Consider the following 22,601-nt stretch of genomic DNA (forward strand, 5'->3'; position numbering starts at 1 on the left):
CTGCCTTCACGAGAGATGGAGTGTGAGCTTTGGTTTTTCATATTTGTGACTGTAAAGCCAGTAGCCGCGACTACCATCACAGCTGCCTGGCCTGTGCGGGTTCACATTTGATTCGGACAGATAGTAATGAAGAACTGGTGGGCATTACCTTTAATCCTAGCTTGCACCCGGCGGGTGAGAAAATACACACAGTGGGAAAACACTTCCCTTTCCATTCAGGGCTCTCAAAGCCACCGACTCATCCAAGTATTCCTAGAATCAAAGGTTTCTAGCTCACCAGCCTTATTCACCTCTGTTCCCCATCTCCTTCTCTCTGCACACTCTGCACAAACTGGCTTCTCCTTCAGCACTCTGCCGTCTTGGCTGCCTCTCCTCTGCAATGCTAATGGCAGGAACCGAGCGAGAGAAAGCCCCCGTCTGCCTCATTTTATAGTGTAGAAATGAAAGCCTTTAAGCCAATATACAAATAAGAAAGTCTCTGATACAAAGTCACTTATCTGAGGTATAAATGGGATTCCTCATAAGAGTGCACCACCCCCTATCATGCAACAGTCAAGGGTGTGAGGAAAAGCTTAGTTTTGAGAAGATCTTAGTATTAAAAGGGTGGGAAAGGCTTAGTCTTAAAACCAAGCCTTGGGCTATGAGGACCTTGCCAGCCTACAGCCTGCCTCCCACACCCAATGCAAACTATAAGCGAGCAAACATATACATCATATTTACAAACTTATTTGACTAACAGTGACTTTGGGAGGGTCCTGAAGGGTTGGTGGGAATGCCAACCGCAGCGTTATAAACCATAGGTGGTTGCAAATATTTCTTTTGAGTTTACTATCTATCTATCTGATCATCTGATAAGCAATAACCATCACAGTGTAAGAGAAATTCTTAGTTTGGGTGTATAATTAACTTTATTCATTTAGGGACCCTGTTAAAGAAAGTCATATTGAGAAATCTCTTACATCTTTTTTTTTCTGTTACTATTTTATTTTTCTATCTTACGTGTCAATGAATGCTAGTGCACTGTGGACATTTGGGGCTGTGTCATTCTTTGTTGTGGGCAGCCGTATTCAGCAGGAGCCCTGAGTGCCAGTAGCATCTCACAATTTGTGACAACAAAAGTTTCTCCAGACAGTGCCAAATGTAATTTGGGGGACAAAATCACCCCCAGTTGAGAACTATTGATCTGGAGTTTATTGTTATATATGGCGTGAGGTAAGGATCCACTAATTCTTCTCAATATGGTGAATCAGTTTTACTAATACGAAAGAACTCTTCAAACTCATGGTGCCACGACTATTACATGACCCCCCCTTGCCTCCCCCTGAATGGAGCAGAAAAGGAGACTGTCACTTTCAGGGCTGGGTGTAGGAGCAGGTCTGCTTTCATTGTGTTTTCTCTGTCCCTCTCTCTCTCTCTTTCTATCATCATTCCATGTGAGCACTCCCGGCAGCCGCCTCAGGGTAGCTGGACCTTTTGCACAGTGACTGAAATGAGTTTCTCAAAAGAAATGGCAAAGCGGCCCTGGCCAGTTGGCTCAGTGGAAGAGCGTCGGCCTGGCGTGCAGGAGTCCCGGGTTCGATTCCCAGCCAGGGCACACAGGAGAAGCGCCCATCTGCTTCTCCACCCCTCCCCCTCTCCTTCCTCTCTGTCTCTCTCTTCCCCTCCTGCAGCCAGGGCTTCACTGGAGCAAAGTTGGCCCGGGTGTTGGGGGTGGCTCTATGGCCTCTGCCTCAGGCGCTAGAATGGCTCTGGTTGCAAGAGCAACAGCCCAGATGGGCAGAGCATTGCCCCCTGGTGGGCATGCTGGGTGGATTCCGGTCGGGTGTACCCGGGAGTCTGTCTGACTGCCTCCCTGTTTCCAACTTCAGAAAAATACAAAAAAAAAAAAAAAGAAACAGCAAAGCAGCCTGACCTTTTCTAACTTAGGTTGGGAAGCCTCACCACGTGGCTTCCACTTCATGGAGACAACCACAGGTCCCGCCCAGCTTCCGCGGGAGGACACGGGTCGCTGGAGCGGCAGAGTATCTGTGGGCATGTTCCATAATCCCCACAGACCTCTGATGTAACTCCAAATTCCTTATCCCTTGGCTGTGAGGTTTGCTTTTCTCTCTCAGGAAGGTTGCAAGGAAGGTCTTCACGGTCTTTCTAGGGCTCTGATTTCACCACCTGCTTTTATATCAGTCTTTGGACTCTTTTTCATTCAACGTGCTTGGCGGTCGTTGTGCCTTTCAACCTGGAAGCTCATCTCCGGTCCTGGAAGGTTACGTTGTATTTATTGTTCATTTGATCACCTGCTCCCTATTTTTTCCCCCTCCCCTTCCTGTTCTCTCTTTCTCTGGACCTCCTCGAGTAAGCTCTATTTTTCTAAGCTCTGCATGGTTTTTTCTTTTGTCTTATTTTCATATGCATTTTTAAACTTTATCTTCTTTGATTTTTCATTCCCACTGTTATAGCTTGAAGTTCCAAGAGCTCGTTCTGTGGCTCCGAACATCTTTCGTGACAGTGCTTGTTCCTGTCTCCTTGTCTTTTGCTATCTCCCCGGAGGGAACGATTAAATTTCATTTGAAGTTTCTTTACGCAGCCTGCATGGTCTCTATCTTCTCTGAGTTTCTTTTGTTTTTCCTGTTTATTCTCTCTCTCCCTCTCTCTTTCATGTTACGAGATTTCTCTCAAATATCTGAGTTATTTGTTGTCCGTGGGTATTTGTCATGTGGGGAGTACAGGAAGCTGATGGAAGTTCTGGGTGAGAGAGGGGCCCATCAGTGGACACAGGTCTGGGCACTGGGGTCCCTGAGTGTCAGCTTCCCTGTCTCCCACCTGGGGGTTGGGGCCTCTCTTCGCACTTTCCGGAGGCGGGCTGGTCAGCAAGGAGCCTGGGGCGGAGCATGCAGGTGGCTCCACCCTGTCACTGAGTGTGGCCTACCGGGCCCTTCCGGCATTCCTGATGGAGAGCGACGGCGCCAGGTTTGATATACACGACAGGTGTCTGAAAACCCACTGAGCAGGCACTGGGGAAGGATGGCTCGGTGACAGCCTCCTGGGGTGTCATCACCCCTGACTGTTTGCAGCCTCTCTCTGCAGCAGGGTCTTCTGGGCAAGCGGTCCCACTGGACCCGTGTGATGACATACGTGGGCTACTCCCAAGGCGCCCCCTTAAGCCTTTTTACTAACAACCCCAACCCCAGTCCCCTAGTCTCTACTCTGCCAAGTTCCTGGATGCTGGCTTCTGCCCAGGCCTGAGGATGCTGACCTTGGTCTTCTCTCTGTACTGGCAAAACGGACAGTGAGAAGTCCTGTCCAGGGACAACTTCCTTCTCCAGAGTCCCTCAGGGCCGCCCACCCCTTCTGTAGCCAGCTAGCCACCAGGTGCAGAGCCCTGAGGAAGTCATGCTCTTGGGCTTAGCCCCAGGGCCCCGAAGGCTCAGGTGTGACAGGTGCGGGCACAGCATGGGCGAGTCACAGGCCCCTGTCGTTCCGGGTCCTCAGGCCTGCTCAGCCGGTCCTGCAGAAACCACGTGCCCTAGAGGCAGTGCCTTGTGCAAGGCCATCTCTGAATCTGGGTGGTCTAATGGACAGCTCAGACTGATCCCTTGGTGTCCCTTTATCAAGTGTCCCCAGGGCCCAGAAACCAGCCAGGAGCTGTTCCTCAAGGGAATGCGTGGACTCCTGCTTTCTCCCTGCAGGATGGTCCTCCACTCAAGTTTCAGATGCCTGAGCAAAAGGCTTCCCGTCAGCGTGGTTGGGGCCCCACGTCTCCAGGGAGGCGAGAGACTGGATTAAGCAAATGCACACTGGCCAGGCCACATATGAAAATAGAATTCTGACCTACAGCCTGCAGCCACTTGCCCGGGAAACCAACCTCTTATCTCCAATAACCAGCCAGGCGGCCAGCCTGCCGGGAGCCAGTCTCGTAGAGGTCAGACTAGCTACGTCCAGGAACAACCCAGGAAGCCAAACAGGGGCCCTTGAAACAATCACCCCCAGATGCCCAGGACTTCTTAAATGAGTGTCCTTCATTTTTATCCCATTTTTCCAACTTAGGACCAACCAGAAAGCCCAGTCCACTCCCCTAAGCAATGGCAGGGGACACACACAGCCAGGGAGCCCGCCTGCCGCAATTCCCCAGGCCCTTGGCCTCCCATCAGGGCTCGCCTCCCGCCCCCCCCCCCAGAGCTTTCCCCCTCCAGCCTGCCTGAGTCTGCCAACTGGGCAGTGCTAGGGTCTCCGACCTGCCTGAGTCTGCCAACTGGGCAGTGCTAGGGTCTCTGGCCTGAGTCTCTACCAACTGGGCAGTGCTAGGGTCTCCGGCCTGCCTGAGTCTGCCAACTGGGCAGTGCTAGGGTCTCTGGCCTGCCTGAGTCTCTACCAACTGGGCAGTGCTAGGGTCTCCGGCCTGCCTGAGTCTGCCAACTGGGCAGTGCTAGGGTCTCCGGCCTGCCTGAGTCTCTACCAACTGGGCAGTGCTAGGGTCTCCGGCCTGTCTGAGTCTCTACCAACTGGGCAGTGCTAGGGTCTCCGGCCTGCCTGAGTCTCTACCAACTGGGCAGTGCTAGGGTCTCTGGCCTGCCTGAGTCTCTACCAACTGGGCAGTGCTAGGGTCTCCGGCCTGCCTGAGTCTGCCAACTGGGCAGTGCTAGGGTCTCCGGCCTGCCTGAGTCTCTACCAACTGGGCAGTGCTAGGGTCTCCGGCCTGCCTGAGTCTCTACCAACTGGGCAGTGCTAGGGTCTCCGGCCTGTCTGAGTCTCTACCAACTGGGCAGTGCTAGGGTCTCTGGCCTGAGTCTCTACCAACTGCGCAGTGCTAAGGTCTCTGGCCTGCCTGAGTCTCTGCCAACTGGGCAGTGCTAGGGTCTCTGGCCTGCCTGAGTCTCTACCAACTGGGCAGTGCTAGGGTCTCTGGCCTGCCTGAGTCTCTACCAACTGGGCAGTGCTAGGGCCTCTGGCCTGTCTGAGTCTCTACCAACTGGGCAGTGCTAGGGTCTCTGGCTAGTGTCCTGGAAGCCATTCACTCTCTCCCCGCAGCGGCAAGGGGGACAGGGAAGTCTCGTTTTTCCACGTAGCGGGTAAACAGCAGGAAAACTTCTCTTGCAGAGAGGGCTGCACGCAGCCGCCCCAGCACCTCTGCTCCCGTGGAGCCCAATGCAACCCCCTCGTTCTCCACGGGGCAAGTCCATCGTGTGGGCACCGGACGTCTGAGCCAGTCTCCTGCTGCACGTTTGTGCTGTGTGATCACAACGATGTGATAACCTTGTCTGTGCCTCTCAGTTCATACACCAGCAGGTCACTGATGCTTTCTGTGACTCAGTTTCCTCATCCATAACTAGGGGTGAGTATCTACTCAAGGGTGGTGAAGGAATGATTAAGGAAGTAACACACTCCGGCCTGTTGTGTAATGCCTGGCAGAGACCGGATAGTTAAGTGTTAGCAACTACTGTTATTTGTAACTGCGGCTGTAGGCGGTTCCGGGACATGTGCCCCGTCGGTGTGGCTCCACATTGCCTCAGTCCAAAGTCCTCCTGCTGGCAGTGTCTGTTCCAGCCTCTAACCCGTTTCTTGGTCTCCCGGGCAGTGCCCAGGGAGCCTGGTGGTGGCTGAGCAGTCCCCCCTGACCGCTCTGACAGCAGACAGCCCGAAGCGGGGTCTCTAAGACACGGGACGAGTGCAGGCAGCCCTTCTCTGACCCGAGTCTGCGGCATTCAGGCAATGCCTCCTCCTTAGCCCTTCAGTGACATTTCCTGGAAGGTCACAAACCTACTGAGGTTTCTCAAAATAAAAAATGAGAGGCTGGCTTCCTCAGGGACTCCCCTATGTGGGGGTCCCCCCTTTGGGCTGGTGGCAGGTGACTCTGAGGTTGGGCAAGGCTCTCCAGAGAAGCCCCTCCCCTCCAGCCATATCCGGAAGCCCCGAGCCCTGACCTGTTGGCACCCCCAACGCCCCCATTTTGCCTGGGGCTCTCACCACTGTGGACACACATCCACCAGCTCGCCTAGGCTCCACCCCTTAGCAACCTGGCAAGAGGGGGCACTGGGAGAGGCACCTGGATCATCCACGGTTGCTCGTATGCTCATGATGCCAGAAGCCGGAAGAGCACCTCACCCCCCCCCCAAGAGAAGAGTGACTGACCCTCCCACCAACCCAGCTTGCCCTACTCTGAGCTACTCACTCCTACCCACACCCATCCCCTGCAGGGGCCCTCGGCTCCCGCTGTCCAGGACTAAAATCCTCTGGCAAATGACCTGCTGGGACCAGAAAGCATGCTTTCATCAATGAGTCTTCTCTCTCGAGACTCGGGATCTCCAGGGTAAGGACCAGTCATTTCTCTTTCCTTTTTTTCCCCCCCCTCTCCCTGGAGTTCAGCAAACACAGACTGGGCTGCGTGTTCTGGGAAGACACTTTTGATTGTGCTTTTAGGATTTCAAGTATCCTAGCTGGCTGCCCGACAAGGGAGGGTTCCACAGCCCCTGCCCCAGGAAACTCAATGCCCACAGTACCACTTTTTTCTTGGAAAATTTATTGGTCTTGGTAAAGCGAGGCAGGCAGCCCCTGCCTCCCCCTGAGGGTGCCACGGGCGCTCACTGTTTCCCATTGCCATTGATGGGGAGGTTCACGTGTTCGGGGGAGGCCAGGAAGGCCTTGAGCTTGGGCCGGGCACTGAGGCGAGCCACGTAGGCCGAGAGCAGGGGGAGGGAGTCCAGGCAGCTGGGGGCCAGGACCTGGTGAATCAGCAGCAAGTCCAGCAGGTTGTAGTCCGCGAAGGAGATCTGCAGGGCAGGGGCCAGAGGCTCAGCAGGTGGGAGCAGGCCAGGGGGAGGGGGAGGAAGGGGACTGTTCCCTAGGTCTGTCTGTGTGCCAGCAGTGAACGGCTCACATGTTCTCTCTGTACCTGTTTCCCGTCTATAAGAAAGGGTGAGACCCTGGCCAGTTGGCTCAGTGGTAGAGCGTCAGCCTGGCGTGTGGAACTCCCAGGATCGATTCCTGGTCAGGCCATAGGGGAGAAGCAACCATAGATTTCTTCCCCCTCCCCTGCTCCCTTCTCTCTCTCTTCACTTCCCACAGCCATGGCTCGAATGGTTCGAGCAAGTTGGCTCCAGGTGTTGAGGATGGCTTCATGGCCCCAATACAGGTGCTAAAAATAGCTTGGTTGCCAAGCAATGAAGCAGTGGCCCCAGATGGGCCGAGCATCACCCTGTAGGGGGCTTGTTGGGTGGATCCTGGTTGAGGCGCATGTGAGAGTCTGTTTCTCTGCGTCTCTCCCTTTCACTTAAAAAAAAAGAGCCTGACCAGGCGGTGGCGCAGTGGATAGAGCGTCGGACTGGGATGCGGAGGACCCAGGTTCGAGGCCCCAGGGTCGCCAGCTTGAGCACAGGCTCATCTGGTTTGAGCAAAGCTTGGACCAAGGTCGCTGGGTGAGCAAGGGGTTACTCGGTCTGCTGTAGCCCCATGGTCAAGGCACATATGAGAAAGCAATCAATGAGCAACTAAGGTGTCGCAACGAAAAACTGATGATTGATACTTCTCATCCCTCTCCGTTCCTGTCTGTCTGTCCCTATCTATCCCTCTCTCTCTGTGTCTGTAAAAAAAATAAAATAATAATAGTAAAAAAAAAAAGAGAGAGGGTGACATGGTAGGGGTAAGGACGGAGACAGTTACTCACCTGGTTGCCCACGATGAAGGCCTGGCCCCCCTGGTTCTGGGACAGCAGAGTCTCAAAAGGTTTCAGGCGCCCCGGCAGCTCCTTCACGTAGTCCTCCTTGCCTGCCTCCTGCCAGAAAGATACCCCCACATATCACCCTCCTGACCCTCATACTGTGCCCCGGCCCAGACGGCCCCTTCTCTGGGCCCCGTCTCAGAGAAACACCACCCACCCTGAGCCCATGAGCCTCTGCTCGCTCCCCACCCCCAGGCTACTGCCACATCCTGTCCACTCCAGTGCCCAATTCTTCCCTTCCCTCCTCGTGATCTCTCAGCAGACTCCTGCAAAAGCCTGGGAGGACCCTTCTACACTTCACATGTTTTAGTGTTACTGATTTTAGAGCGAGAGGGAGAGAGAGCAAGCGAGGGAAACATCAATGTGTTGTTCCACTTATTTAAGCATTCAATAGATGATTCTTTTTATGTGTCCTGACCAGGGAACTAACCTGCAGCCTTGGCAGAGGAGGAAGACACTAACCAACTGAGCCACACGGCCTGAGCTAGACCTCACATTAGACACCACCCGGCTTAGACCCGATGTCTCCCTACTGACAGCAGGAAAGTATCTAAGCCAGGGGTGGCGGTGGGGGGTTCAGACCTTCAGGCCCTGAGCCCGCTGTTCCTCCAGCTCCACCTCCCGCTACTCTCCCTCGTCACACACAACCAACACGCGCAACCCTGACTCTGCTAACCTGCTCTCGGATCCCCTAATGCGCTCCATGTCTGCACACTCTGTGCACCGGAAAGTGCCAGCAACCCCCTTCCAGAAGCTGGCTTTACATCTTCTGCCTTCTCCACCTCCTCCAGGAAGCCCTCCTGACCACCCCTAGCCAAGGCGATCAGGAACCACCCCTGGCTCAATGTCTACTGTCCTCTCACTGCTCTGCTATTGCTGGTCCCCACTGCAGAGCCCAGCCCAGCCCCGGCCCCCTGACCGAGGGAGGGCTCAGACGGAGCCACATGAGGGCTGCGGTGTGGGCCAAGAGTTCTGAAAACCCCTTTCTTTGCTGGTTCCCGTGCCCACCCTGGTGCCCGTGCTCACGTAGTTGGTGTAGATGAGGGTGACGTATTTGCACCGGAGGTCTTCCACGCCGTCGTTCACCATATCCACCAGGGCCGCCTCCCGCTGGTCCTTCCCGTACAGCCCTGGGGGGTTGGGCACGGAGAGCAGACAGCATGATGGGTGACGGACACACAACTCACAACTGCCTGCTGATCAGACAGGCCATGTGGCTGCCCCTGGCTCCCAGGGAAGAGGGAGGAGGATGTGGACAAAAGAAAGGTGCAGTCCTCATGCGCAGTGGGTGTTCAGATCTTGGTGGGTGGCAGCCTGGCATGGGGCAAGGATTGCAGGTGGACCTGGGCTTGACCTTGGGCAAGTCATGTAACTTCCACTGCCTGCAATCCCTCCACTCCACAAGGGTGCTGGACAGCGTGATTTAAATGGGAGAGGCTGGGCTGAGCAGGAACAATGGCTGATGCTCACCCACCCCTGCCCTGGACTGGACCACCTGCAGCCTCAGGACTCACCAAGGGAGCGGCCCAGATGGCGCAGGATGGCATTGGACTGGTACAGGGTCAGGTCTCCATCCTGGAACTTGGGGAGCTGCCCGTACACCTGGGGGTGGACACAGGACCATCAGAGGTGCTCGGCTTGGCTGCCCCCACCCTACTTTTACCCCGGGCCCCAGCCCCCACCCCATCCGGCACAAGCACTCACACAGGAGGCCTTGAGTGAGCCCTGCATCCAGGTCTCCCTGGTCACCACCTCTTCCTTCCAGCTCTGGCCCTGGTCAGCCAACAGCATGCGCATGGCCTCGCAGCGCCCTGGGGGAGGGAGACAGGATGGTGGGGATGCAGAGACCCCAGCCTCAAAGCACCCTGGGGCCGGGGCAGGCCACAGGAGGCTGGATACTTCAACCTAGGGAGTTCAGGGACGCGGAGTCCAGCCCCATGAGGATGGATAGGGGAGGGGGCGGTGCTGGGGTCTCCCCAGGTGAATAAGAGGCCATGGGTTGCAGCCCCCAACCTCTGCCTCTCTCTCTCTCCTGGTCACAGGCCCCTACCTCGAACAGGAAAGTAGACGATGGTGTAAGGCGGCACTAAAGGGAACAGAGAAGTTTATTAGAGTCCTCTAAAAAGACACTATGAGCAAGAGTGCACCCACCGGTCCTCCCCAGGGGCCCACCCCTCGCTATGGGCGCTCCCAGCCCCGTAGGGGCTGGTCCCTGTCCCGGGAGCACCAGGATCCGGAGAACACCAACCCCGCGCTGGCGCCCTGGATCCCAGTCGCGGCTTTGCGGGTTGTTGCAGGGCCTTGCAGGAGCCTCCGCCCGAAGCGGGGGGCCCAGCCGCACGCCGGCGCGTTCTGAGCCCCTGATATTACCCCCCTCCACCTCCTACCTACCCCCCAGTCCCGAGCCCCTCGGAGGAACAGCCTGAACTCACTGGTGGTGGCGCAGACAAAGGCGGAGGCCACGGCGGGATCGGCGAGCTCGAACGGCCCCGAGGCCCCAGGCTTTATAAGGGTTGCTCCTCCCCGTCCCGCCCAGCGCGGGTCACACGCAGGCCCGCCCTCCGCCGCGCGCCCGGGTCGCGCCTGCCCCGGGCCCGGGGCCCCGCACCCCCAGCTCTTCCGCCCAGCCCGGCTGCGCCTCCCGCCGGGCTTTTCCCTAACATTCGTCTGGAGCTCGTGGACTTACGGTAAGGGCTGGCAGACGAGTTCCAGAATCTTCTCCAGGCCGTGGCTTCGCCCTGGCGGCCCTTTCTCTGCTGGAGTCGCACCAACCCCAGCATTTGTTCCCACAGACAAAAGACAGGATACACGCGGCTCAAAGACGGGCAGAGACCCACGTGCGCGGCGCACAGACATTGGTGCGCTCACACAGACCGCACTCCACGCCGGGTGTTTCCTTCCCCGCAGCCGTTTGGGCCGCCTTCATGGTTCTTGTGTCCTGTGGCCGCAGGCCCTCTACATGCCCTTCTTCTCCAAACCAGCTCAGTTCACTCAAACCTATGTGCGTCTTTAAGATGGAACCTGTTTCACTCCCGAGTGGAAATGAGTACCACTGGTTAAAAGTCGGGGTCACTGTAAAAATCGTCACAAGGAGAACGACGATGCAGGCTTTAAAATCCATCTCGCCTTGTCAGGTGTGGCACAGCGGATAGAGTGTGGACCTCGGAGGCTGAGGACCCAGGTGAAACCCGAATTCTCTGGCTTGAGCGTGGAATCATAGAAATGATCCTAAGGTCACTGGATTGAGCCTAAAAGTCGCTGGCTCTGAGCCCAAGGTTGCTAGCTTGAGCAAGGGGTCACTGGCTGAGCCGGAGCGCCACCCCTCCTGCACAGATGAGAAAATGAGAAAGCAATCAATGAACAACTGAGGAGCCACAATGAAGAATCGACGCTTCTCATCTCTCTCCCATCCTCTCTGTCCCTGTCTGCTGTCTCTCACGCTAAAAATAAAATAAAAAAGTCCATCTGGACAACAGGACACTGGACCCTCCCTTTTCAAAAGTAACATTAGCGAGTTTAGGTGTTTTGGCGCCAAACTGAGCTGTGCTCGCTCAGCGTCATCGGCATCGAGGGCAATTGCAGAGCTGCAACGCTGTTTAACCCCATCCGTCTTCCTGGGAACCCCTTCCCAGAGGTCCAGGCCCTACTCTGTGCCCCCTCCCCCATGGCTGCATTTCATAAAGACCCTTCCTCCAGACCTGTCAAGGGGTGCTGAGGCTGCAGCCAAAGTCCCCGGTGGAAGCTTCCAGAGGTGGTGATTGTTGGGGAGGGAGACTTCAAGGGAGACGGAGGGGGTCCTTCCTTCCCTGAGATGAAGACCCAGGAGCAGAGGCAGCTGCTAAGGGCACCCTGTGTTCTGTTAGGTTGGCAGGGGGTCCCAGGGGGGCAGAAAGAAAACCCAGACTGGAGCTCAGCAGAGAGGGGTGGAGTCAGGAGAACTAGATTTCTGCCCAAGGTCTTTGAGGCTCTTTCCTGCCCAGAGCAGTACTTTTTCAGGAGTGATAAGAAGCTTGAAAATACCTCCAATATATAAGGTAACTTTGTAGCCTGACCAGGCTGTGGCGCAGTGGATAGAGCCCCAGACTGGGATGTGGAGGACCCAGGTTCGAGACCCCAAAATCTCCAGCTTGAGTGTGGGCTCATCTGGTTTGAGCAAGGCTCACCAGCTTGAGCCCAAGGTCACTGGCTCGAGCAAGGGGTCACTCTGTCTGCTGTAGCCCCCCGATCAAGGCACATATGAGAAATTAATCAATGAACAACTAAGGAACCGCAACGAAGAACTGATGTTTCTCATCTTTCTCCTTTCCTGTCTGTCTGTTCTATCTGTCCCTCTCTCTGACTCTCTCTGTCTCTGCCACAAAAAAGAAAAAAATAAAGGTAACTTTGTATGTGGACAATAAAGTGAGCCTTTCCTTGCAGTGCCTCCGCAGATGGAATGCAGGAATGGCACCCTCCAGGGCTGGCCCAGCCAGAGGAGGTACAGACAAGCATAGGCGCTGGTCTAGGACGGAGCGTCCTGGCCAACGAGGGCTGGGCCAAGGCACCTTCAGCACAGGGCTCTCTGGACCTTACAGCACCCTCCAGGGTCCAGCCCGGGTGCCTGGGCTTAGGGTCTCTGCACCTCCCCACCCCGGTGACCCTCTTCTCTCAGGTCAGCACTCTATCCCTTAACATGCAAACCTCTTTTCTTATTTTTTCCGCCAGAAGAGCCTAGTTTGCTCATCGTACTCATGCTAACAGCAACCTTAAAGCTTGCCTTTCTGGTCCTCCATCCTCCATCCTCCATCGCTGGTATGGAATGAACTGCAAATGGACAAAGGAAAAAAGCAATGAAACAGTTGCAGTTTTATATGTGAAACAATGTGAAGGGTTCTGCTACATTGTATCTTTCTGTGCAGGGAACTCCACCAACTCTTCAGACACTGTGTGTCACACTCCCTCGTCTCCAAAAGCACACTCACACCAATACTGGCACCACTGTCTCTCACACACACCCACACACCTGCACGCACATGCGCACACATGCTCACATACCATAGGGACTGGAATCTTGCAGGCAATACAGAGGCCTCCTCCTCTTGGCTGCCCAGGACCTGACGGGACAGCCAGACGTCAGGGTCTGCTTATGTAGGTAGGGCCCTGGGTCAGGGCTGTTAAAGTGTGGGTGGGGTTGGGTAGGGGTGGCCATGGCTGATGCTTCTCCTTCCCACTCTCCTGCCCCCGCCACAGCCCCAAGTCCCTCTTCCCGCCTCTCTGAGCCTAACTCAGCTTCCCTGTTTGCCCTGGGGTGTATGTACAGAAGCATTTGCTAATCCCCACCTCCAACCCTGTGCCCTGTGGACCATAGACATTTCCGGGTCCGTTTTAACTCGTCTGGTTCCTCTCTCCTCCCACAGCAGGGTCACAGGGTGGTCCTGGGCTGTTCCTGCATGCTGGACCACAGGTGTGTGTCTGTGTGTGCGGGCGCGCGCGCCACCCAATTCCTAGTGCATTATTATTGCTAGTCTGTGCTGGGTCCCCCCCCCCCCCCCCCCGGCCAAGTGTATGCATGAATGTTCAGGGTGGGGCAAAAGTATGTTTCAGAGCAATCAACTTCATCAGTTTTTGTTGTTGTTTTGGTTTTTTTGAGGGGGGCGCTTATGTTTTGCACTTTTGAAATTTTGCTTTAAAGTCTTTTACTACTGCTCTGGGTCACAACAGTATGTTGGGGCTGTTGCCATGCTGTGTGACTGGGTCCCCTGACCTGGGCATGGCACCTCTGCCTGGATCGGAAATGTCATTTTCTTTAGGCCTCAGCTGCTCTCGGGGCGACGTCCTGGCCCGGTCCGCGCACACTGCCCCCCAGCGGCTGGAGGTGAAGCCCTGCCGTCTTCCGTCACACCACCCGGCCCTTCGTCATCTCAGTCTTTCATTACCTCTTGTCGAAGCATCAGGCAAGTTCAGCAACTGGTTCCTACTTCCCCCATCCTGATAGGTACCGTTCCCCTCCCGTTTCCCACACGCCCGACCCCCTCTGCAGCCTGTGCGGGCCCTTCCTTCCCACCGGCACCCCACTCGCCTCCTGCCCCCTCCTCTGATGAAGGTGGAGCCCTCATTCTGCTGAAATCAGACTGGCCAGGAACTCTCTGTGCCACCTGCCACCAGTGACAGGTCCTCGGTGCAGCTGGGGGATGGGTGACTGTTGAGTTGTCTTGTTTTCTTGCATCCCTTTTGGTACCAGCTGACCTAGCTTGAGGTCCCCAGGAAACGGTGTGACAGAGAGTGGTATATGGAAGGCTTACTAGGGGGAGTTTTTGGGAGAGAGAGGAAGGGAACAGAATCGGAAGGAGAAAAACCTGGGCTGTCATGGGCGTATTGAGGAAAGCCTCAGCCAGTCCCACAGGAAGCGGGTAACTGGAAGGTTCTGGAGGATTATACTCCTTTGTCAAACAGCCCCTGGATGTGGGTTTCCCGGGGAGGGGGCGCGATCGTCATGGGCAGGTGAATGTCTCTTCCAAGGTAACGCCTGAGAGAGCTGACAGCCCAGGGCTGTTGGCCACCAGCGAGGGGCGGCTGGGACAGAGCCTCCCCTCCGGGGAGCATGGTTCTCGCCATCTGTCACAGCATCTCCCCGGCTAGGAAAACCAAAAGGTGGAGCAAGAAAAAGAAATGATTGGAGATTCAAAAATGATTGTCAAAATAAAAATCTAACTGAAAGGTTGGAATATAAAGAGAAGTTTTGTAATATTTTAAAAATAGGTAAAAATGAGGGAAATAACAAGAAACATGGAGAATGAAACCAAGACATTTGACATCCAGCTAACAGAAGAGAGAAGATGAAATGACCAGAGAGATCGTGGAAGAGGATTTTGTGAGCAGAAGGGAGACACATCTCCAGACTGAGAGGACTCAGGGCTCCAGGGAAATGAGGAGGAAAAAGACCCTCGCGGCCACCTACAGCGGAGAGGTTTCAGAACGCCAGAAAGAAATGGAGTATCTCCTAAAAGTTTCCTAGAGGAAAAAAAAACAGGCTGCCAACAAAAGAGTGAAATCAGACTGGCCTCAGGCCTCCCGCTGTGCGGTGGAGGCGAGACCATGGAGCCATGGCGGTCCAGGTCAGGGCAAGGGTTCTCGACCACAAACACACACTCGACCAAACCGTGAGTCAAGTGAGAAGACAGAGAAATTTTAGATATGGAGGTCTCAGAAAAGTTACCTTCTACACCTCCTTTCTTAGGAATTCAGGTGAAGTTTAGCTGCAGCCAAGCGAAGGAGGAAGCAGTAATGCCTCCCTGCTCCCCAAGGTCACCCAGCACTGTGGGGTTGACACCTCCCTGGGCCAGCACAAAATTGGTGGGGCATTCAGGGGGTGGCAATCCCCCGATCAGCGCTGCTCACCAAGGGGCACCTTCAAGCCCTTGAGAGCCCCTCGCGGTGCCCCTCCCTGGGCGGGTTCAGCAGCCTGCCGTGGGGCACGGAGAAAGGAGCCCGTGGCCTTGCTGAGGACTGCTCTGTTACTGCAGCTTCCATGCGCACCTGGCTCATGCTTCACTGAAAGTGTCAACAATGGCCCGTTTCCGGGCTAGGAGCCCCACTTTATGCTGAGAGCTCTGTCCCCTTCTTGGACTGGATCCAGTGCCCCTCTGTGCCACACCACCTGCCATGGGAGATGGCCAAGAGCTTGGGCTCAGTCAGGGCCTCGGGCCCCAAACACCAGGGCAGGTGGCTTCACCCCAGCACTTACCCAGAGGCCTGAAAAGGCTCGTGGGCTGGGCGGGGACTGGATTCCAGGGCCTCAGGGGCCTGCCCTGCCATTGTGGCCTCCCAGCCCAGCCTGATAACCTCAGTGAGCTCATCTAACAATTTCATGATCAGAATAATCCCCCTCAAACATCCCAGAGCCTGACCAGGCGGTGGCGTAGTGGATAGAGCATCAGACTGGGATGCCGAGGACCCAGGTTCCAGACCCCGAGGTCACCAGCTGAGCACGGGCTCATCTGGTTTGAGCAAAAGCTCACCAGCTTGGACCCAAGGTTGCTGGCTCGAGCAAGGGGTCACTCGGTCTGCTGAAGGCCCACAGTCAAGGCACATATGAGAAAGCAATCAATGAACAACTAAGACGTTGCAACAAAAAACTGATGATTGATGCTTCTCATCTCTCTCCATTCCTATCTGTCTCTGTCTAGCCCTCTCTCTGACTCTCTCTCTGTCCCTGTAAAAAACAAACAAACAAAAAAACATCCCAGAGTAACCGGAAACCCCCAGGAGGCTTCCATCTCTGTCCTTGCTGGAGCAGGGTCAGTTGGTGACACTGAGGATCTACCGGGTCTGTCCCCTCTGTACCGGGACATAGCATCAACTGTGCTCCAGGGAAGTGAGGGTTCGTGCCCAGCCCACCCCCACATTCCTTCAGACCGCAGCTGAAAACAACCATGTCGTCAGAGGCCACGCCTCACTGCCACCGGCTCTCCCGGTCACCTGTGCCCTGCTGGAAGCCAGAGAGATGCAGGGTCTTCCACTGAATAGCCCTTAAGTGAGTCATACAGGCAAGAAGGACAGAGTCCTGGCCCTGTGGCTCTCACATTAGAGTTTCCCATCTGGGCCAGCAGTCCTGGTTCAAGCCCTTCCCCACCCCACCCCAGGCTGAGCCACCTTCCAATAGGGCAGGGGGTCTGAGCCCAGCAGGCTGGTTCAGGGCCCATACCTCTTGGCCTCTCTGCTTCCCTGAGGCTGGCTCCAGGGAGCAAACACCCCACCCCCACTCCCAGAGCTGTCACCCACTTACCAGGGGCCTGATGAGCTCCATCTGGTGGTGCTGGAGAGGCTATAGTCAGAACTTCGGCCCAGATGAGGTTTTCCCCTTTCCCCTTGGGAGACACCCCCCCAGACTCCCAGCCAGAGAACTGTCCGGCAGGTCCTGGGGCAGTGGGGGAGCGTGTTTCCCAGGCAGGGCCCCAGTCCCATTCTGTCTGCCTCCAACCAGACACCAAGGTTCTGGCGCCCTCTAGAGGCAAAGCCAGGGAGTGCAGCAGCCAGGAGTGGCAGGAGAGCCCTATTTCTGGAGCACCTACCAAAGGGCCAGGCGCTGCTCACCGCCCCCGCGAATTCACCTGGGAATGAAACCAGGTCCCTGTGCCGTGGCGCTGGCTTCGTGTTCACGACCCTGTGCACTGAAAGACTGCGTCCCTAAACGTCCTGTGGGTGCGCCTGCCTTCTCAACTCAGAAAAACTCACACTATTAATATAACCAGCTCCTGCCGTCTTAGGCTGGGTCTCCCCAGAAGGCAGAGCCTGAGATTAGGAGCTTGTAGTTGGGGGTTTATTTTGGGGAGCAGTCCAAGGAGCAGGAGTAGGGCCCAGGGAGAGTGGGACAGGGACCCCAGCAGGAGGAGCCAGCACATCTAAAGTCAGAAGTAGCCATATCTCCCAGCTGAGTCAGTAAACTCACTTGTGTTTGAGTGGGGTTTCTGTGACTGGCAGTCAAAATTGACCAAACAGATAACAAGCAGAAGCGAGACTACTAGGCGGGAGCGCCGCCACTCCTGTGGTGGGGGGGACATTTGCTGGCTCCCTGAGATGCTCATTGGAGTGTGGGACAACCCGTGGCATGTCAACACAGAGTTGGAGCAGGGCTTAGACTAGACAGAGACCACCCAGGGTGTCCTCAGGGGGCCAGTATAGAAACCCGAACTGGAATAGATCAGTTAGGAGCCAATTTACCTACCCACCTCGCCATGTTCCTTAAATAACTGGTTAAATATAACTTAGCCCTGCCTACGAAAGTACTCAAAGCGAGAAAAAATAACTGCAAGGCATATTCACCAGGAATCATTGTCCATGGAAACCAAGTACTTCACGGTGTATGTTGGCGACCAGTGACTGATTTTATTGTGTATCTTGTAAACCCTAGCGTAGGCCTCCCCAACAGGTGTGGTTCAGAGAACCCCCTTCCCCTCGCTGGAACTTGGAGGAGACAGGAACAACTTCCTCTGCGTGAGGGATGGTTGCAAGGAGCCCGGGCCCCCAACGCCACGGAGCGTGGACACGCGCCTGTCCCAATGACTCTGGGCTTTTACCTGAGTGAGCACAGCCTTCTGGCTGGTTTCCGCTGCTGCTACTTGGAGACTACGTAACCTCAGCTGAACTCACAGCTGATTGATATACAACCTGAAGCAAGGATGAGAACTACAGAGAAGTAGGAAATGGTGGAAAGGATTTTTTTCAGCCTCTGAGAGGGAATGTTTCAGTAAACAATCTTTAAAAAAACCCCACAAAAAACAGCTTCTATGCAACCAAACTAAATATTTAAAGACTTCGGTTTGAAGGGAGAGCAAATTACCAGCCTACCTGTGGTCGTATTTCACTGCCCGAACCTCAACATTTAAAAAAAAAAAAAAGATTTACTGTCTAAAGATAGTTTGTGTGATAATATTATATAACCATTAAGCATATGAAAAGATGCTCAGTCGTGAGTCACCAGGGAACGCAAGGAGACCATGACGCCTGTTAGAGAAACACGCAGTGCTGACCAGTCGCAGTGTTAAGAAGGACGCCAGCCAGCTGGAACTTCCCGGCATGGCCGGCGGCCAGGCTGAAGTGGTCCAGCCACTTTACAAACCTGTTTGCATTATCTACTGAAGCTCTCTCCCAGGTGGTGGTTAATTTGATGTCAATTTGTAGAGCACAGAACCCAGACATTTGATCCAATGTGATTCTAGATGTTTCTGTGAACGTACTTTTTTAGATGACACTAACTAACATTTTAATCAGTAGACTGAGTAAAGCAGATTACCCTCTATGAGGGGAGAAAAGTCGGTTTTCAGTTGTGAGTACACAAACCACAAGAGTTTATTTTATGTTATTATTTGTTAATTACTGTATTATTTTCCACTTGAAGAAAGGTAAACCTACTTTTGCCCCACTCCGTATAGGTGGGCCTTGTCTAATCAGTTGTAGGACTGAGCTTTCCCAAGGAAGAGGGGATTCTGCCGGCAAACTGCCTTCTGACTCGGGCTGCTGCACCGGCTCTCCGCTGGCTTGCCAGGCCACCCTGCAGATCTTGGATTTCCCAGCTTCCACGATCACAGGAGCCAATTCTTTTTTTTTTTTTTAGATTTTATTTATTCATTTTAGAGAGAGAGACAAAGAGAGGAGGGAGGGAGGAGCAGAAAGGATCAACTCCCATATGTGCCTTGACCAGGGAAGCCCAGGGTTTTGAACCAGCAAACTCAGTGTTCCAGGTCGATGCTTTTACCCACTGTGCCACCACAGGTCAGGCAGGAGCCAATTCTTTATTCAAACAGCCCCAAGCGGGAAACAAGCCAAATGCCAACCAACAGCATGGGAAAGTTCATTGTGATATGACTATAGTTGGTTAGAGCATTGTCTCCAAATGCCAAGGTTGCAGGTTTGATTCCTGGTCAGGGCACGTATGGGAAGCAACCAATGAATGCACAACGAAGTGGAGCAACAGATGGATGCTTCTCTCTCTCTCTCTCTTACTCTCTCCCTTTCTCTCTCCATCTCTCTAAAATCAATTGATTAAAAAAAAAGACACAATGTATCACTCCCTTTATATACAATTCAGAAACCTACATCTTTGTAAACCGCTTGGGCACACTCGTGTGGGCAGTCTACCTCTCTTACCTCTTTTGGATCGGCTGAGTCTATCATTCCGTTTTTCTTCCTACTCGGTTATGTGACATGTACTCTGTTTCTGTTAGTTTTAGGGCTGCCCGAAAAATGACCTCCACGTCCACCCCGTTGCCTGCCGGCTCTCTGGCCTCTCTGTTCTTCCACCTGTGACCATCCCCCCTCCTGCCTAGAGAACATCATGGCCAATTGCAAACTGACACGAGCTCTCCCCTTCTCCTCCTGCACAAGCCCCTCCGCGATGGGAATGTGCCGCTCCTCCCATCGAGAGTCTAAGAGTTTCTCCAGCTCCTGAGATTAGGGCATGGCCCTGTGGCTTACTTTGGCCAGTGGAATATTAGCAAAAGTGACACAAGCAGTGGCCTAAATGTCCTTGTGCATCAAGGCTTGCTCTCTGGATGGATAGATAGATAGCCTGTTGGTTCTGTTTCTCGGGGGAACACTGACTAATGCACTGTTTGAGCAGAAGAATCACCTATCAGGCCCTGGCCAGGTTAGCTCAGTTGGTTGGAGCATTGTCGTGATACACCAAGGTTGTGGGGTCAATCCCCAGTCAGGGCATATGTAGGAATCAACCAGTGAGTGCATGGGTAAGTATAACAACAAATTGATACTTTTCTCTCTCAAATCAATCAATAATTAAAATTTTTTTATTTATTCATTTTTAGAGAGGAGAGAGAGGGAGAGAGAGAGAGAAGGGGGGAGGAGCTGGAAGCATCAACTCCCATATGTGCCTTGACCAGGCAAGCCCAGGGTTTTGAACCGGCAACCTCAGTGTTTCCAGGTTGACGCCTCATCCACTGAGCCACCACAGGTCAGGCAATAATTAAACTTTTTTTAAAAAGGGAGAGAGAGAGGGGGGACTAGCCCTGTCCAGTTGGCTCAGTGGATAGAGCGTTGGTCCAGTGTAGACATCCCGGTTCAATCCCTTGTCAGGGCACACATGAAAAGCAACCATCTGCTTCTCTTTCCCTCTTCTCCCCCTTCTCTCTCTCCTACTCTCCCACAGCCAGTTGCTGGATTAGTTTGAGCATCGCCCCCAGGCGCTGAGGATAGCTTGGTTGATTGGAGCATCAGCCCCAGATGGAGTTGCTAGGTGTATATCCCAGTCAGTGCATATGCAGGAGCCTTTCTATCTCCCCTCCTCTCACTTTAAATAAAATAAAATAAAAATAACTTAAATACAACTTAAAGTAAATTATTACTCACTTCTAGAACTAAATGATCATTTTAAAAAAAATCATCTATCAGAACTATCACCAAGGAAATAGCTCTTAAAACTGTTGTGATTAGAGCAATCAACTTGGTTTTTATTCATTAAATGTTGAACTAATTCAAAAAGGTATATGCATCCCTGTGTTCATTGCAGCATTATTTTTTTTGTCTTTATCAACAGCATTTTTTTTATAAATATTTATTTTAATGGGGTGACATCAATAAATCAGGGTACATATATTCAAAGAAAACATTTCCAGGTTATCTTGTTATTTAGTTCTGTTGCATACCCATCACCCAAAGAGAGATCGTCTTCCGTCACCCTCTATCCAGTTTTCTTTGTACCCCTTTGCAGCATTATTTACAACAGCCAAGATAGGGAAGCAACCTGAAAGTCCATCAACAGATGCGTGAATGATGAAGATGTGGTACATAGAGTGGAACATGGCTCAGCCATAAAAAAGAATGAACTCTTACCCCTTGCAACAACGTGGATGGGCCTAGAGAGTATTATGCTAAGTGGAATAAGTTGGACAAAGAGAGGCAAATGCTGCACAACTTCACTTCTTTGTGGAATCTAAGAAACAAACTAAATGAGCCAACAAAACAGAAGCAGACTTGTAGGCACAGTGGGCAAACCGAAGGCTGCCAGACGGGAGGGGGCTGGGGGCTGGGTGGAGCAGGTGAGGGGAGTAAGAAGTACAAGTTGGTAGTTACAGAACAGTCACGGGGATGTACAGTCCAGCATGGGGAATGCAGTCCGTAATACTGTTACAACTATGGACGGTGCCAGGTGGGTACTCGACTTACTGGGAGGATCCCTTTCTAAGTTATATAAATGTCTAACCACGAAGCTGCAACTAACGGTTAACACCTGCAACTAATATAAAACTGAATGTCAACTGTAATTTAAAACACTTTTAAAGAATACATTGATTTTAAAAGCTGAATAATAAAACACTTTGTTTCAAAAACTGGACTTGGATTGGAGGCCGCAATGTGGTAATATTTGTTTTGTTCTAGACTCAAGCGCCTGAGTGATTACTTGGCTAAAAACGTTAAACTTCAACTTTTGCTCGAGGTCGACTCACCGCCTACCTTCTTCTCGTGCTCCTGTGCTTATTTGTACACAGTATGGTGAAAGAAGACGGGAGGCATTCCCAAGGCATGGCAACAGCGTCGAAGCCGATGGCGATAGACATCTGCGAAGCTGGCTTCTTACAGAATTGATTTTCACGTTTGGTGAACACTTACGATGCACCAGGCACGCTGCCAAGTGTTTGAGATGTATCTTGTTTGGGTCTCTTGCTCAAGATCACCCAGCAAGTACGGGGGGCAGAGTTGGGATCTGAAGTCAAGTTCATCACCTGCTCTCGTAACCGCGGTGTCTGCCCCCACCTTCACCGTTGACGAGTTGCCCTGGAAAAGGTAATTACTGGAACGCAGGGTGGGTGCTCGGCCACCCCGGGCCCACAGTCAGGAGTCGGGATCACGGAAGGAAAGACTCTTGTTTGAAGGATGTGCCTTTGTTTCAAGCACTGACCATCATCATTCTTGCTAGTGACCTCAGGGACCTCAGACCTCAACCAAAGGAACCAGGAAATCTCTGGAAAACAGCTCATCAAGCCTCGGAGTGCCCGCCCTGCCTTGCCCGCTTTGAAATCTCCCCTTTGTCCCACATTGTGGCCGATGGTGTTCGCTCGGTTCTGACTCGGTGTCTATTGCTGCATAACACAGTACGTACCTCAAAGTTTAGCTGCTCAAAACAGCAAGCATTTATCTCCATTTCCGAGTCAGAAATTCGGGAGGGGTTCGGCTGGGTGGTTGTTGCACAGGATCTGTTTTAAATACAGGTTTTGTTATTAATAGGTGTGGCAAGGCCAACAGAGCAGGAGGCAGCTGCCTCCCAAACGGTAGTTTATTACAGATCCCTAAAGAACGGGCACGCCAGACATGGGGCCACACGGGGAGGCACCAGGGTCGTCAGGGGGCAGAGGGAGACGGAGCGCTGTGGGCAGGGGTGTTCACTGTGGTCAAGGCTAAGGAG

At 53.5% G+C, this 22,601-nt stretch overlaps 1 protein-coding gene across 2 annotated transcripts; it reads right to left on the bottom strand.

The window, feature by feature from the left end:
- Positions 1-6,491: 6,491 nt before the first annotated feature.
- On the bottom strand, positions 6,492-10,503 carry LOC136375873 (glutathione S-transferase P). 2 transcript variants are annotated; one of them, XM_066341664.1, is made up of 7 exons: positions 10,395-10,503; positions 9,759-9,794; positions 9,413-9,519; positions 9,223-9,310; positions 8,735-8,838; positions 7,655-7,762; positions 6,492-6,761 (listed from the first exon to the last, which is right to left on the bottom strand). In XM_066341664.1, the coding sequence occupies exons 1-7, from the start codon at positions 10,486-10,488 to the stop codon at positions 6,573-6,575; spliced, it is 726 nt and encodes a 241-aa protein (XP_066197761.1). In that variant the 5' UTR covers positions 10,489-10,503; the 3' UTR covers positions 6,492-6,572. The 2 variants fall into 2 exon arrangements, with proteins under 2 accessions (XP_066197761.1, XP_066197810.1); XM_066341713.1 differs by lacking the exon at positions 10,395-10,503 and adding an exon at positions 10,141-10,286.
- Between the last annotated feature and the right edge of the window lie 12,098 nt (positions 10,504-22,601).

Source organism: Saccopteryx leptura, chromosome 1, assembly GCF_036850995.1.
Source record: "Saccopteryx leptura isolate mSacLep1 chromosome 1, mSacLep1_pri_phased_curated, whole genome shotgun sequence".
NCBI lineage: Eukaryota > Metazoa > Chordata > Mammalia > Chiroptera > Emballonuridae > Saccopteryx > Saccopteryx leptura.

Coding starts and splice junctions, on each gene's coding strand:
- LOC136375873 (XM_066341664.1), bottom strand. CDS start 10,488: ATGCTGGGGTTGGTGCGACTCCAGCAGAGAAAGGGCCGCCAGGGCGAA. Junction 9,795..10,394: donor CTCGTCTGCCAGCCCTTACC/GTAAGTCCACGA, acceptor TGTTCCCTTTAG/TGCCGCCTTACACCATCGTC. Junction 9,311..9,412: donor GCTCACTCAAGGCCTCCTGT/GTGAGTGCTTGT, acceptor GTCCACCCCCAG/GTGTACGGGCAGCTCCCCAA.